The sequence below is a fragment of the Sorex araneus genome, chromosome 2 (assembly GCF_027595985.1).
Source record: "Sorex araneus isolate mSorAra2 chromosome 2, mSorAra2.pri, whole genome shotgun sequence".
NCBI classification, from domain to species: domain Eukaryota; kingdom Metazoa; phylum Chordata; class Mammalia; order Eulipotyphla; family Soricidae; genus Sorex; species Sorex araneus.
Genome location: NC_073303.1, coordinates 92,871,768 through 92,887,260, shown reverse-complemented (window position 1 = coordinate 92,887,260; position 15,493 = coordinate 92,871,768). Strand labels below are relative to the sequence as shown.

Sequence of the window (15,493 nt, the reverse complement as noted above, 5' to 3'; positions counted from 1 at the left end):
CTGAGCTATTACTATGTAAAATAACAAAGCACTGCTACATTTAAAGTTGACACAAGTGATTCCCCCACAAAATAACACAGAACTATACATATGTGCATTTTTTTTAATTCTTTTAGTAATTCACCATGTGGAAAGTTACAAAGCGTTCAGGTTAAAGTCTCAGTTATACAATGCTCAAACACCCATCCCTTCACCAGTGACATATGTGCATTTTTAAAGACAAATGTTAATTAATTTATAAAAATTAATAATAGGGGCTGGAGTAATAGCACAGTGGGTAGGGCGTTTGCCTTGCACAAGGCCAAACTGGGTTCGATTCTCAGCATCCCATATGGTCCCCCGAGCACTACCAGAGTAATTCCTCAGTGCAGAGCCAGGAGTAACTCTGGTGCAATGCCGGGTGTGACCCAAAAAGAAAAAAATTAATAATAATTTTTAAAGATAAAAGTTAATATTCTCTTTACAAAGACTTGTCCATAAATCAATAAAAAGCAAACAGAAAATTAGACAACTGATATAAGGGCAATTCAAAGATGAGTAAAATGTCAATAAACATTAAGCAGGTCAGCCTCACTACTGACCAGAAACAATTCATATCTGTAAGATCGGCAAAATCTCTTCAAAGGAGATCATGTAAATAATTACTAGTCAATGTGTATGTGACAGTGATAGTCAATCCTGATGAGATTAGGAAAGGTAAAACCATTTCATTCTGGGCATTCAGTTAGAAGCAAGTAGCCTTTCAAATAAATGTGCCCGGACAAAAGTAATTCTATGTATACTGTCAAAATACAGAACTCATAACAATATCTCTAAGGATGCTCATTGCAACCTTGTTCATAAAAGCACAGAGTTGGGAAGAAAACAAATATCATCAGCCAAAAAATACGAATTATCCACAACACAGAATGACAAAGCATAAGGTTACGCTCATTTATAGATGCATGAAGAAACTGCTAGAAGCACACTTGCCCACTTGTTGACAATGTTATTTCTAGGAACTTGGGAGCAATGTGAGCAAGATATGCCGTGCTCGACATTGCGAAGCAAGGCATATCTTGCTCACATTGAAGCACGACACAGTGACCTGAGTAGTAAAGAAAAGCTTTGCAGGTCCCAGTTCACCTGTCACAGCGAGGAGGAAAAGGCCTGGGGCCTAGGAGCCTGACTGGTGTCACGGGTGCCTGGAACACCACAGAAAGAAGAACGTGTCCCACCATGACTTCACGCACCAAAGGCACTGCAGAGAGTGGCAGTACTTGGGCCAGTCAGGTCAGCTTGGGGAGTTCTGGTTTGGGTAAGGAGGAGCCACTGGAGTGTCCTGAACAGGGTGACAGGTGGGAAGCAATGCAGCCTCTTAGACAGAGAGGCGAAGGCAGTGATTAAACAAGGACCAGAAATGTAGAGCTAGTGGAAGAACGCATGCCTCGTATGTGTGAGGCTCTGAATTCAATCACTGGCAATGCCGTGAGCCCCACCCCACCCACAGCAAGTTGGTAAGTCTAGAAGTGGCCCTACTGGTGCCCAAGCACCAAGCACCAAGCACCATGGCCCCCATCACAATTTTATTTAAACTTTTATTTAAAAGGAGGGCATCAATTAGTTAAATTAACACACATATATCCTCCCTCACACCTTCTGCCAAGGATTAAAGAGCTGACCTTGGCCAAACTCCCTCCTTGGGTGCTTCCTGGTAAGTAAGACTAAGTACACCCAAAAAGAACAGAACTAGGTGTGTCTGTGAGGCTGAAGGAGCCTAGAGAAAACTAAGGAAAGGGATAACTCGTACTGGTGAACCAAAGCTGAGTGAGTTTTGGGAGCATGCAAGGGTAAGCCAGGCACAGAAACAGAACTACCAGAGGCTCCTACGGAAGTATCAGATCCATGACTGCAGACAAAAGGCAAGAGAGAGAAGATGGGCATGGTAACATGACCACAGGGAGACAAAGAGGAAAGCAAGTCTCTAGGAAGTGGGAGTCATTCAGAATGACCTCCCAGGTAGATATGGTGTCTTTCATTAATATAGGAATGGGAGGAAGGGAGGAAGGAGGGAAGGAAGGAAGGAAGGAAGGAAGGAAGGAAGGAAGGAAGGAAGGAAGGAAGGAAGGAAGGAAGGAAGGAAGGAAGGAAGGAAGGAAGGAAGGAAGGAAGGAAGGAAGGAAGGAAGGGGGAAGTGAGGGAGGGAGGAGGGAGGGAGGGAGGGAGGGAGGGAGGGAAAGAAGGGAGGGAGAGAGGGAAAGAAGGGAGGGAGAGAGGGAAGGAGGGAATATGAATGATGTAAAACACTCATATAACTCCATGTGAAATCCTATCAGCTTTTTCATCATTTATTCATCTATTATTTATAAGTGAAATGAAAAAAATCAAATTATTTTCTCATTCACATTTCATTTTTGTCAGAAGAAAATCTTAGTAAGAATAGCTGAATAAAAATAGAATAAAAAGCTACATAACAGCCTTTCTTAAAGTACTTTCCATGCTCATCTATGTCTGTCGTACATATCTGACAAAAGAGATTATCCATTTTCTGAGTTGGTGATAACATGCTCAATCTCAAAGACATACAAGAATTCAAGATTCTTGGCTAAATCTCTGATTTCATCTATCTGTTATGCTATATTCATCAGAAAATCAAAGCACCTAAACCTCTCGGCGGGAGTTGGCCATGTGCCCTGCCAACTTCCAGAGGCTTCTACAATGAGGTCTTGCTGGGCAAGACACTTCCAGGTAGGCATAGGAGAAAGGAACACCTGAACTTGAAACCCTCTAGCACTGGGCAAATGATTTTCCTTCCTCCTAGCTTTACGGAAGATGGCTGACAAATAAACATTATATGGTTTGAGGAGATTACTATGTGATTTTGTAAGATTATAGGATGATTTAATGTTTGTATACATTGTGAAATGCTTATTACTACAATCAGGTTAATTTACAAACCCATCATTTCACACACAGTATCTGTGTGTGAGTGTGTTCAGAACACTTAAGATCTACTCTTAGCAAATTTCAGGTATACAACACAGAATTGTTAACCAGAACCACCAAATTGCTGATTAGATCCCCAGAACTTAATCATTTGAAAGTTAGTACATTTTGATCAATGCTCCCCTAATCACTCGACTCCCTAGTCAACCGCTGTTCTCATTCCATCAGCGAACTAGTTTTTATTCCACATGACTGAGATTATATAGTATTTGTATTTTTGTGCCTGGTTTATTTCACTGAGCATAACATTCTTCGGATTCATCCATGTCACAAACAGCAGAATTTCCTTCTTATGCTTGACTAGTATTCTAGAGTCTGTATCTTATTTCCTGTACCCATTCATCTGTCAACAGATACTTAGGCTGTTTCCTTATCTCGTCTATTGGGAATAATGCTTCCACAAATATGAAGGATGAAAATTTCTCATTGAGAGTGATATCACTTCCTTCAAGACATATACACCCAAGTAAGTCTGATAGCTAATAGAATAGCTTGGAGGCCCTCCATATAATTTTAATAGTGACTGCATAATTTTATGCTTCCACCAATAGTGCACAAATGTTTCCTTTTCTTCACACCCTCTCCAACACCTACTATTCCCTGTCTTTTTGAAGAACTTCTAGCAAGAATGAGATGATGTCTCAAGGTGGTACTCATTTGCATTTCCTGGAGATAGTGATGCTGAGCACTTTCCATGCATTGTTGGCTATTTATAAGTGTTCTTTGGGAAAAAAATAACTCTTTGGGTCTTCTTCCACTTTTTAAACAGATTATTTAACAGATTTTTTTTGTGTTCAACATAGATCCTCTTCTCTTCTCTTCTCTACCACCACACAAGAAGGTGATGTAACAGCTGTGAAGTGACTATGCCTTCCTCACCCCTGCTTTCTCTAAATGGGGAGAGAACAGACATGTTCCCAAAGACAAAGCTGACAAATACTTGGGCACATTATAAATATTACCTTGTCTACTATAAATAATGTTGATGCTTATAGCGCTACAAATACTATTGCTCCTCTTCATGTTCCTAGTTTTCCCCTTTATGACAATGAAAGAAACTAGAAGATTTTCTCCTAACTTCTCAACACTGCATTCCTTTGTTAGGAATATTTCTCTGCGCACCTTGGGAGTGGGCAGGGGACTCATTAACCAAAGCATTTTGTCTGGAGTCTCTGCTGCTTATTAAAGGCATCAGATGGCTGATCAATAAGTCAGCCTACTTAGAAATGTCAGTCTGTATATTCCCAGGAAGGAGCAATTTGGTTATTACTGGGCTAATGAATCCTGCAAATAGACACTGACTGCCATAGATTGGTTTCTGCACAGGAGACTGGCTGGTGCCCCATCTCACATAGAAATAGTTTCGTGGGGCCTTTTTCTAACTCGTATTTGCAGCTGCTCCTCCTGTACTATATATTTGCTTTGTCTCTGTGGACCTAATTATAGTGCCTGTATGGCTTCTCCAATCCATCCAACTGCTGCCTCTGCACCTTTCAGTGGGAGATGTCTGGCCAAGGCAGACAAGATGTATATCTCACTTTCCTCACTGATGAAAAGACACTATGCGAATCAAAGCTTGGCAATTTGAATCTGAGCTCCAGAGGCGCATGATCAGTTCAGCAGTGTTATTTCTAAGATGACACATACTATTCACTAATCATGGGTAACAACAGCTTCCCTACATGCCTTCCTTGTCCCAGCGTCACCCTCTGCAACTTCATCTTAGACGTAATCTGCTTAATGCCATGAAGGCACAGTCTTCACCTCAATCCTCAGAGAACCCTTGCAAGAAGTCACATCATGTCTTCATTTTTCAGATAAGCACAGGGAAGCTTACAGACCTCACAGCATCGGCTTCAGGTAACACAGCTACAAAGTTGCTGGCGCAGGGTGAAAAAAAAAAAATCATGCTCGGCTGAAAATAGGCATGAGCCATTTACACTGCTGGAAGCCACCACCTCCTTCTGTTCTAGCCAGCATCGACCAGAGAAGCACCTCCACAGGCTAGGTGCTTCCCACACCTACAGGGGCTCCAATCTCACTTGCGCAGCACTACAGTTAGACTGCTATTGTGACTTCCTGGCTGGAAATTCAGATTTTCTTGTGCCTACCAGTCAGAATCTGGAATCCAAGTATTTGAGGGTAAATCAGCATCAGTCTCAGCCCCAGGTCTATCTCGGGGGAAGGGGTCGGGAGGGGCTGGTCCACTACCCCGAGTCCTTACCATCTCCAGTTTTGCTGGTACTGGTGGGGTCCGGAGTGCTCAGAGGCCGGAGGGGGATGATGATCTCATCCACATTCACCCCCTCCTCTGTGTGCTTCTCGGAGACGTGGGAGAGGAGCTCCGACTGATTTGGTGAAAACAGATTACAGCATTTACACATGAAGATAGCTGTGCTTTCTGTAAGGGAAGCAGAACAAAACAAAACATTTTGTTATGATAAATAAATATATTACAAACAGATTTGTTATAATAAATAAAATGTCATTTATCATCATGAAAATAACAATGACCCTTGTCAAAGGAAAATGCTGAAAGTCACTATTTGTCATCACACTTTCCCAGAGCCTATCCCTCCTGCGGGCAGCTCCACGGTCAGGCAGCGCCGCTCTACCTTCAGGGAATTCTTCCTGTAGTATTTCAAAATCTCGGCCCTGGTTGGCATCCAGCAAGGACCTATCACTTCTCTTGTTCACCTCTCCTTAATAGCCTGGATCCTAGTATCGACAGAGCCAAGAAAAAAAAAAAAGAATATGGAACTTGAAAAGATTAATTCTAACCTTTAAATTAGAATTAAAGCATGAACTCCACTGACAGTAATTAAGTATTCTGGCTAGACTCTCTTGAATTAGGTGCGAGGAAAAATTGATCAAAATGCCATTTCTCAAGAGCCAAGACACCTTTCACTGGTTGGCACAGGAACTAAGAACAAGGATGAGGTTCCTGCGGCTTTTATAGGAGTCACTTAATTTCTAATTAAAGCATTATCACTGTTCACAAATATTTACTAATAATCTATTGTGCTCATCCCATTATGCCAGAAAGGAAGACATTATGCATTTGTTGTGTCCACCTCATTCTTGATTTTGATAATATAATTATAAGCAAATATAGGAACATTAAATTTAGGAAAGAGCAGTAAGATAATTTTTTTTTTTTACTTTTATACTGAAAGAAGAGATGATACCCTTGTTAAGATGATTGTCATGACTTTGTGGGGTTTTTTCCTTTTTTTTTCTTAAAAAATCACTATGAGATATAGTTACAGACTTACAAACTTTCGTGATTACGTTTCAGTCATACAATGTTTGAGTACCCATCCCTCCACCAGTGGCCATTACTCTACCACCAATGTCCCCAGTACCCCTCCTACCCTCCACCCCGCTTTCCCCCCCCACCCCACCCCCGCTTCTTTTGCAAGTGCATTCCCTCTTACTCTCTCTGTCCTTTTGGGTGTCATGGTTTGCAATACTGATACTAAGCAGTCATCATTTTTGGTCCATTGTCTACTTTCAGCATGCATCTGCCATTCCAAGCGAGCCTTCCAACCATCATTTACTTAGTGGTTGGTCCCTTCTCTATCCCAACTGCCTTTTCCCCCAGCACATGAAACCAGCTTCCAAGCCCTGGAGCGAGTCTCCTGGCCCTTATCTCTACTTACCTTAGGTGTTAGTCTCCTATTAGGTTATTTTATATTCCACACAAGTTCAGTCAAGCTATGTCTGTCCCTCTCTTTCTGGCTCATTTCACTTTGCATGATACTCTCCATGTCCGTCCACTTACATGCAAATTTCATGATTTCATCTTTTCTAACAGCTGCATAGTATTCTATTGTGTAGATGTAACAAAGTTTCTTTAACCAGATGACTGGTTAAAGTCAATATATTGTGGAATATAAAATAACATAACACAAGACTGATACCCAAGGGCAGTAGATAAAAGGGTCAGGAAGATTGCTCCAGAGTTGGAAGCCTGCCTCATGAGGAGAAGGCAGCTGGAATAGAGAAGGGATCAGTAAGAAAATGATGGCTGGAGAGATTGGTCAGGATGGGAGTTGTGTGCTGAAAGTAGATAAAGGACCAAACATGATACCTCTCAGTATCTGCATTGCAAACCACAATACCCAAAAGTAGAGAGAGAGTACAGGGAATCTTGACTACCATGGAGGCAGAAGGAGGTGGGAAAAGTGGGGGTATACTGGGGATATTGGTGGTGGGGAATGTGCACTGGTGGAGGGATGAGTGTTTGATCATTGTGTGACTGTAACCCAAACATGAAAGCTTGTAACTATCTCATGTTGAGTCAATAAAATTAAAAAAAAAAAAAATCATCTGTTCCCGGGCACTCGGGTTTTTTCCAGATTCTGGCTATTGTAAACGGTGCTGTAATAAACAAACAAGTGCAGATGTCATTTCTACTGTACTGTTTTGCATCTCCAGAATGTAGTCCCAGAAATGGTATTGCTGGGTCAGATGGGAGTTCGATTTCTAGTTTTTTGAGAGTCGTCCATATTGTTTTCCAAAAAGGCTGAACCAGTGGGCATTCCCACCAGCAGTGACGGTGAGACCCTTTCTCCCCACATCCTCTCCAACAGCGGCTGCTTTTGTTCTTTTGGATGTGTGCCAGTCTCTGTGGTGTGAGATGGTATCTCCTTGTTGTTTTGATCTGCATCTCCCTGATGATTAGTGATGAGGAGCATTTTTTTCATGTGCCTTTTGGCCATTCGGATTTCTTTTCTGAGAAAGTTGTTGAGTTTGTGATTTTTAATTTTTTTTTACCTGCACTATAAGCACTTTATAAATTTTTCTTTTCTTGCTTTGGGGGATACACCTGACAGTGCTTACTCCTAGCTCTGTGCTCAGGGTTCCCTAGCAGGACTCAGGGAACCATATGGAATACTGAGGACTGAAGCCCATCTACTGTTTGCAAGGTGAGCCCCCCCCCCCATTGTGCCATCTCTCAGTCCCAGTGTCGTGACTCTGAAGTCAGGAAAACCCACACAAAGCTGGATAATCTGAGAAACACAGTAAAAATCTTTTGGCTTCTGGAATTAAATCAGAAACAGGCACATCGAGGACCGTCCGGAAGCCACACCTCTGACAGTCCATCTCCCCCCTTCCTTAGTATGTTCCTACACTCCGTGCCACTGAGCAACAGCAAATCTAGAGCCCCCCTGTCCGGACCCCTCCCCACGCACCACTACTAGCCCCCGAGGGAATCGGTGCACTGGCAAGCAAGCGCTTGTCCCTCTAGTCCGCCGATGAACTCACACCACGGTCCCCTCTCCTCCCCTCTCCCCCTCACCTTCAGCCCCAATCCTCGAAGCAGCCAGGCGACAGACAATCTTGCAGGCTCCTCCAGCGCTCCGGCCAAGCTGCCTGTCTCCTGACCTTCCTTGGTCAGAAGGCCGCCACAACAAGCGTGGCCAGGACGAAAGGTCCGCAGCGAGGGGCACACAGACAGTATTTTTTGTCACAGACACTGTTCAGCAAAGGTGGCTGGCTCATGGAGATAATGCGAAACCTACCAACATTGTACCCCGGGCACTGCTTCTAAATTCTCCAGTGACAGGCACCAAATGCCTGTACCTGGGAAGATGCTCCCAACGCCCGGGCTCTCGGCATGGACAAAGGGCAGGACGGCCTGTGTGCACCAAACCTTACATGCACAGTAACATCGCCCAAGGAACCTCTCCTGTTCTTTCTCTGTGCCATTATCTCTCTCTTCTTAACGCCAAACTTCCCCTCCCCACACTCCCCCACCAAGCTGTTCTCCTCTTCCATGCAGAAAGAGCTGATGAGAGGGAAGGCACCAGGCCAAGATGATGTTACCACTAAGAGGATGGCGCCCCTTGAGGCAGTAAGATCCAAAACAAGGCCCCCTCTGCACTCAAAGAAATGGTTTCTCCACGAACAAGCCCACTCAGAAATGACCTCAGAGAATTCTTTCCCTCCGAACACATGAAACAGAAATTCAACAAAACACTCATGAATACTGTCAACTGATATCCATCCCCACCAGGAAGTATTTTATTCCTAAGGAAACCAAGTTTCTCACCAAACAAGATTACTATAATTAGATCTTTCTGCATGTGAGGCCACGTTCTTTTCATTATGCTTCCTGCTGATCCTACCGAGGCCCCAAAGGAGTCTGCGATCCCCACCCCAGAGGTGAGGAGGCTCAGACTGAGAGCAGATAAGCAGCTCACCCACCCCCCACGGCTGGCAAGAGCAGCGTTAGACACTATACTGCCTTCTTCTGACGTGAGCTATGTTTGGCTACAGGCCATGAGCTGAGTTCCTCCAGACACTAAGTGTTTGAGCTTCCTCCAAACTGGAGCTCAAACACTTAGTCCTACCATCAATAATAGCAGAAAAGTAAGGCATCACAGAGAACATAATCCCGAAATCATGCATGCATTTAGGCTTCTGCTGCGTTGCGGCCATGGGTGAGTCCCGCTGTGGGCAGCAGGATGAAAGAGATGGATCACATGAGACACAAAATCTGCACAAAGAGGACCACAAGGCTGAGATGCATCACAGAATGACTATGTGTCTTAGGGCTTTCACTGAACTACTTCCAAGCCAACCTGTAAGTATTCTGGGTTCCTGGTAATCGGTTAATTAGAAGGCAGTGAAGAGGGGCTTAGTCCTCACACATGCATCGAGAATGGAGGGGAAGAGCAGCCTAGGACTCAGCAAGGTTTCCAGACAGTGGCCAGAGACCAAGGCCAACCACCCTCCTCCATGCCTGGGAAAAGTCCACTCACGCCAAAGGAAGGGTCATGTGCTAAGATCCTGAGGCCAGTGCAGGACCTGGCTTTTCTGGAATCATTAACTTCCTTTTGCTACTAGGCTTCCAGGCCTTTAGGCAGAAAGCCAGTGTCTGCACCAAGACCACAAAACCCATCGGCGGTTTTGCAAGCAGGAGGGCCGTGCTACTAGAGGAACATTAAAAGTCAGCGAGGAGATGGGCAGATGTGTCCTGAGTCCCTGCCCATCTCTGGGCACACACAACTTCCTTCATTGAATCGCCCCAGAAGTTGCTTGAAGGTTTCTGAGGTGTCTCTCAGCACCAGCCTGGTGCCCGGGACCGGGTCTCCCCACAGCACGGCTGTGGAAGCTGAATGTGCCCAGGTGCATGGGGAATGCCAGGGAAGGGACCTCACGACCACCAGTGAGGCACCAAGAGCGTCAGAGGGATTTACTTCAAAATCAACCAGAATGCAAATAAGAACTGGACACAAAGGATGCTCAACACTCCAAAATGAATTTATGATCACAAGTTCTAGAATCACCAACTTGCTCTGCAGTGGGCAAATAATGATCCGCCCACACAGAGAAATTAGATATAGCCACTGACAATCATTTTTCAAAGAATCTCGAATGGCATGGGAAAGGCGCCTGCCCAACACTAAATTCTAAAGACTAGGATAGGCCGCCCAGGTGTGGTGTGTGTGACTCATGGATAGACGTCATTTTTGAATAGGTAGATGGAAGAATAACCAGCCCAACCGAAATGAAATGCACCAAGGCCTGTGAAACTATTACTGGTCTGCGTTTCCTACAAAGATATCTATATCACTTTTAGAAACTAGAAAGACTGCTGGGTTGCTGAGAGGGTCAGGTTAACAGTACAGCAATTAAGGCATAGTTCTGACACGGGCCAGGAGCACTGGTCCACGGTTGGAAGCCTGCTTCAGTAGCTGGGGAAAAGGCTGCTGGGATAGAGAAGGGACCATTATGACAAAGAGAGTTGGATATGATCACTCTGGATAAGAACTCGCGTGCTGAAAGGAGGTAAAGGAACAAGCATGATAACTCTCAGTATCTGTACTGCAAACCACAATGTCCAAAGGGAGAGGGAGAAAGAGAACAAAGTGCCTGCCTAGAGGCTTTCTGGAGGTGGGGCACTTTGCGGAGACGGGGGACTGGGGTCACTGGTGGGAAATGTACACTGGTGGAGGGACGGGTGTTGAAACACTGTATGACTGAAACCTGATCATGAACAGCCTTGTAACTGTGTATCTCATGGTGACTCAACAACAACAAATAATTTTTTTTTAAGAAAGAAAAAAAAAAAGACAGTTTGAAGGAGCTCCGAGCGGATCAGGCTGGAAGAGCGTCTTCTCCAAGGTTGCTTATCCCCACCTGGCAAATAGGTGGTGAGCGAAAGAGCAGGCCATAAGGAATAAGCACTGTGAGTGTCGAGAAGGCAGCAGCCCTTGGTTACAGAGCCTCAGAGGCTCTCAAGGGGAGCACTTGGATGGATCCCAAAAGGCAACCGGGACTGGACAAGTGGTCTTGAGAACAGCACCGAGACCCCAGATCGCACCCGACATGGACTTCAAGGAAGGCCCCCGCACTGCAGTATCTACATCCCCACCTCTGTGGAGTGAGGCTCAGCTGGTTCTCATCAGGCGCAGGACTGAGGTTCCGAGGGTGACTCCGCAGCACAGGGTGAAGCCAGAACCAGCCTTGCCTGACCCAGACCCAGGTCTCTGGGAGATCCTTTCAGGGTCCGCACTGGTAAGAAATGCTCTACGGGGCAGTCAAAAGGGCACCGGGCACACTGGCGGGCAGGCTTCGTGTTGCGACGAGCAAGAATACAACCTTAGAGTTCAGAGAAGCCCGTTCCAGGAGGCCCTGCGGAGGACACAGACTTCCTGCCTCTTGAGCTAGTCTCCAAGGCCCTGCCTGGTGCGGAAGGAAGAGCACGTGTCCGGGCAGTTCAGAGAACAGAGTATAAACAGCCAAATGCCAACACGCACAAAGAAAGTGTCGCATCGGGCTGCCTCCCCAAACATGAAGAATTACTAAACCACCAAAACAACAATAGAGGAGCTATTTTCATCTTACAGAGTGGACTAATATGGGGAGGGAAAAAAATGTATCTTTTACCTAAAATATAATCGTAATTATGCTGCCTGCTAATTCTGATGAAGATGCTATAATTTGGATTTTTTTTTTTTGGTCCAATTACTATGTGCTTATCCTTAACAAAAAAAAGAATTCAAAGGGGAAAATGACGCATTCAGTGTGAGGAAAATCACAGAAGTTTGGTGTTTCAGCATTCAATTTCTATGAAATATTTGCCATTTGCCATTTCAGACTGGCTAGACTGTACTATTAAAAAGGAAAACCTTAAAATAACTACATAAACAAGTCCTCATGTCTTAGCTCTGATGTGCAAACACTCCCAGCCCGGAACAAGCAAGTCCTGTCTGCAAACCGTTCCGCCCCCTCGCCCGCGACACCCCTGCTGGGGCCCCACAACGCCATTCTCCCCAGAAGACTGCCATGAACGGGGATGGCATCGCAGGCCCTGTACTCTCGGAGACAGAGGGTGACCTGGAGCCGGGGGGCACAGCTTGGGATGACTGGGTCCCCTGCCTGTTCCTCTGATCAGAGGTGCTGTCTGGCCTGCTCCAAAGGGACCCCAGGCCCCAGGCCCATGAATGAAGACGCAAAGGACTGTTCTATCTCACGCTGCAGCCACAAGGCTCCTCAGCGCACAGAAAACTGACAGGGGTCTCAGCAAAGCCTCCGCCGCGGTCCACAGCAAGTCCAGGCCCAAGCCTAGAGGCGGGCTGGGCAGAGCTAAAGGGGACTCAGGCCTCCCGTGACTCCCAGCTACTTTGCAGGTTCTATTATTACAACTCTGCCACTCCTACCGCTATTGCTACTGCCCTCAGTATTGCTGTCTACTCCGGGAGGTACATGTGTGGCACATGCCCGTTATTAAGTAGTCTAATAACACAGAGTCTGAGGAAATACAGACAGCCCTGACACGACCTGTGAGCCCAAGCATCCCTGCAGAGTGCAGTGTGTGTCCTTCCAGGCCTTTTGCTGTGCATCACAAGAGAAAAAGAGAAGGAAGAAACACAACGGGGTGGAGATAAGCAGACAGAGAAGGGGATGATCCCACCTTTGCAGCACCAAGACCTCATTCCCCTCGCCTCCCCGGCTCCCGGGAGGGGAAGAGGTAGCGGACATCACTGAAAAGGGATTGGGCACCCCAAACAGAGACTCAAAGGTGCATTTAAAAAAAAGAAATAGAAACTATGTTAGACAGGCCAAAGCTGTGAATGGAGTCACGTGGAAACTGTCCGCCAGGCACCAGGAGGCACAGCCACTGTCTGGTCTTGTATTTCTGGGCAGGTCATGAAATCTTTCACAAGAAATCTTTAAAACACGGGACTGAAGGAGGGCAGGCTGGGGCCCAAACCCCTGCAAGGCTTTACTCTTGGGCTTCATGACCCAGGAGGGACCCAAATCCCACCGCCCCCATTCAAGGGGAACAAACAGGCTTTGGAGGGCTCCCAGGGGAAGGGAGAATGCCACAGGCTGCCTGGTCTCTACTCCACACTTCCTCCCTCAGAGCCTCGAGAACACCATGTTCCTCTCGGTCAGCACTTGCCTGTCCACATGGGTCCAAATCCACACAATCTGACACAGGAAGGAAGGGAGAGCAGTTGGAACCCACAAGAATCTGGATTCTCAGGGACTGGAGCGATGGCACAGAGGGTAGGGCGTTAGCCTTGCACACAGCCAATCCAGGGTTTGGTTCCCAGCATCCCATATGATCCCCTGAGCACCGCCAGGAGTAATTCCTGGAGGCAGAGCCAGGAGTAACCCCTGTGCATCGCTGGGTGTGACTCCACCCCCAACAAAAATAATCTGGATTCTCAGCCACACCTAGAAAAAAATTACATAAATAAAATATAGCTAAAATGATATATTAGATGTAAAAAAAAAAATTCAGGAAGTGGAAGGAAGGGACAGATCATCAAAGCAAAGACCTTCCCGGTGGGACAGTGGGCAGAAGCCAACAGAAGCGGCGTGCCAGGGAGTGGAGGGACGGTGGAAAGCTGGAGAGAGGCCAGTCCCTGGCCTGAGGCAGCCCACACACAAAGATTTCGTCACGCCCCTGTGGCAACAGCCCATATCGCTGGCGGGGATGAAAAATGGTATAACCAGTTTGTAAAGCAGCTTGGTGGTTTCATATAAAATTGAACAGCTACTTAGCATATGACTCAGCAATCTTGTTCCTTGTTTCTAACCAAAGAAGTTTTAAAACTATATTCACACAAAAGCCTACATATAATGCCGGTTGCGTCTTTAGTCAGAAGCACCAAAACTTGAAGCAAACGTGATGTCCTTCAGTAAGTGTGGTGTGACCCAAAGAGCAAATAAATAAATAGATAAATAAGTAAGTAAAACCTTCACTAAGTGGGCTCAATGCAGAATGGAAAGGAGAATCAGAGACACTGGAGACAGCACAGTAAGAAGCACAGCCTCTGCAGCCATCTGAGGCACAGGCAGGCGAGAGCAACCGACCAGGGAGACATGAGCAGAGAGGCCAGCCCCGTGGACTGGAACCCAAGATGCCATGTTGTGCCAACAGAGGCCCAGGTGAGCCAAAGGGCAATAGGGCTGGGACTGTTTTCAAAGAAGTAATGACTGAAAGTGTCCTATATTTGGCAAAAGAAATAAATCCATACATCAAAGAAGAGCAGGGGAGGATCAACCTAAAGAAATCCAGGCCAAGGTGTTTACTTCAGACTTGCAGGACTGAAGACACGGGAAAGAGCCCGAGAGCAGCAAGAGGAACTGCCATGCGTGGGAACGCGACAGCGCATTTCTCACCCGGCCCGCGCAAGCCAGGAGGAAGTGGCACATGTTTCAGCGCTGAAAGATCGTCAGTCCAGACAGCTATCTCCAGCAGAGATATCCTTCAGAGATGAGAAGAAACAGAAATTCTCACCTCAAGGAAAGTTGGGGGAGCCAACTTTGAAAATATGGCTAAAAGTGTAAGGTTTTCCTTCTTTTCCCGCATTTTCTAGATTAGTCTTTAATAACAGAGCAAACCCTTTAGCAGATGTGCCACGGCCCCGATGCACATACACAAGGAGACAGGGCAAGGGGCTGGCATGTTCCTATGTGAATAACCAGCTCTGCAACGTGGTGGCAGGGCTTTTGTTCATCTAGACTCAAGATAAAAGCCAGCTGACATGCATAAGCCAACACTGATCCCTTAACAGTAGCCATACTCAGAGGGAACATTAAGATACAGCCACTGGGCTGGCTTGATAAAAACATTTTGGGGCGGGATGGCATAAGAACTGAACAGTAATATTAATGTCCTTAATACCACTAAGGACTGGAGCGACAGCACAGCGGGTAGGGCATTTGCCTTGCATGCAGCCGACCCAGGTTCGATTCCTCCGCCCCTCTTGGAGAGCCCAGCAAGCTACCAAGAGTATCTCGCCCGCACGGCAGAGCCTGGCAAGCTACCCCTGGTGTATTCAATATGCCAAAAACAGTAACAACAAGTCTCACAATGGAGACGTTACTGGTGCCCACTTGAGCAAATTGATGAACAACAGGACAACAGAGTTACAATACCACTAAACTTAGTCTATGTATGATTAGAATGGTAACTTTCACCTGTTTTTGTTTTAAGGTCACACCCACCAATGCTTAGGAATTACTCCCCCAGGTATGG

The 15,493-nt window shown here is 46.0% G+C and overlaps 1 protein-coding gene across 1 annotated transcript in view; it reads right to left on the bottom strand.

Annotated features, from left to right (window-relative positions):
* ZFAT (zinc finger and AT-hook domain containing) overlaps positions 1-15,493 on the bottom strand; it is a 198,191-nt gene that overhangs the window by 147,924 nt on the left and 34,774 nt on the right. The window contains exon 2 of the mRNA XM_055128605.1: positions 5,210-5,386. Coding sequence (XP_054984580.1) covers positions 5,210-5,386 — 177 coding nt within the window. The remainder of the gene's footprint in view (positions 1-5,209; positions 5,387-15,493) is intronic.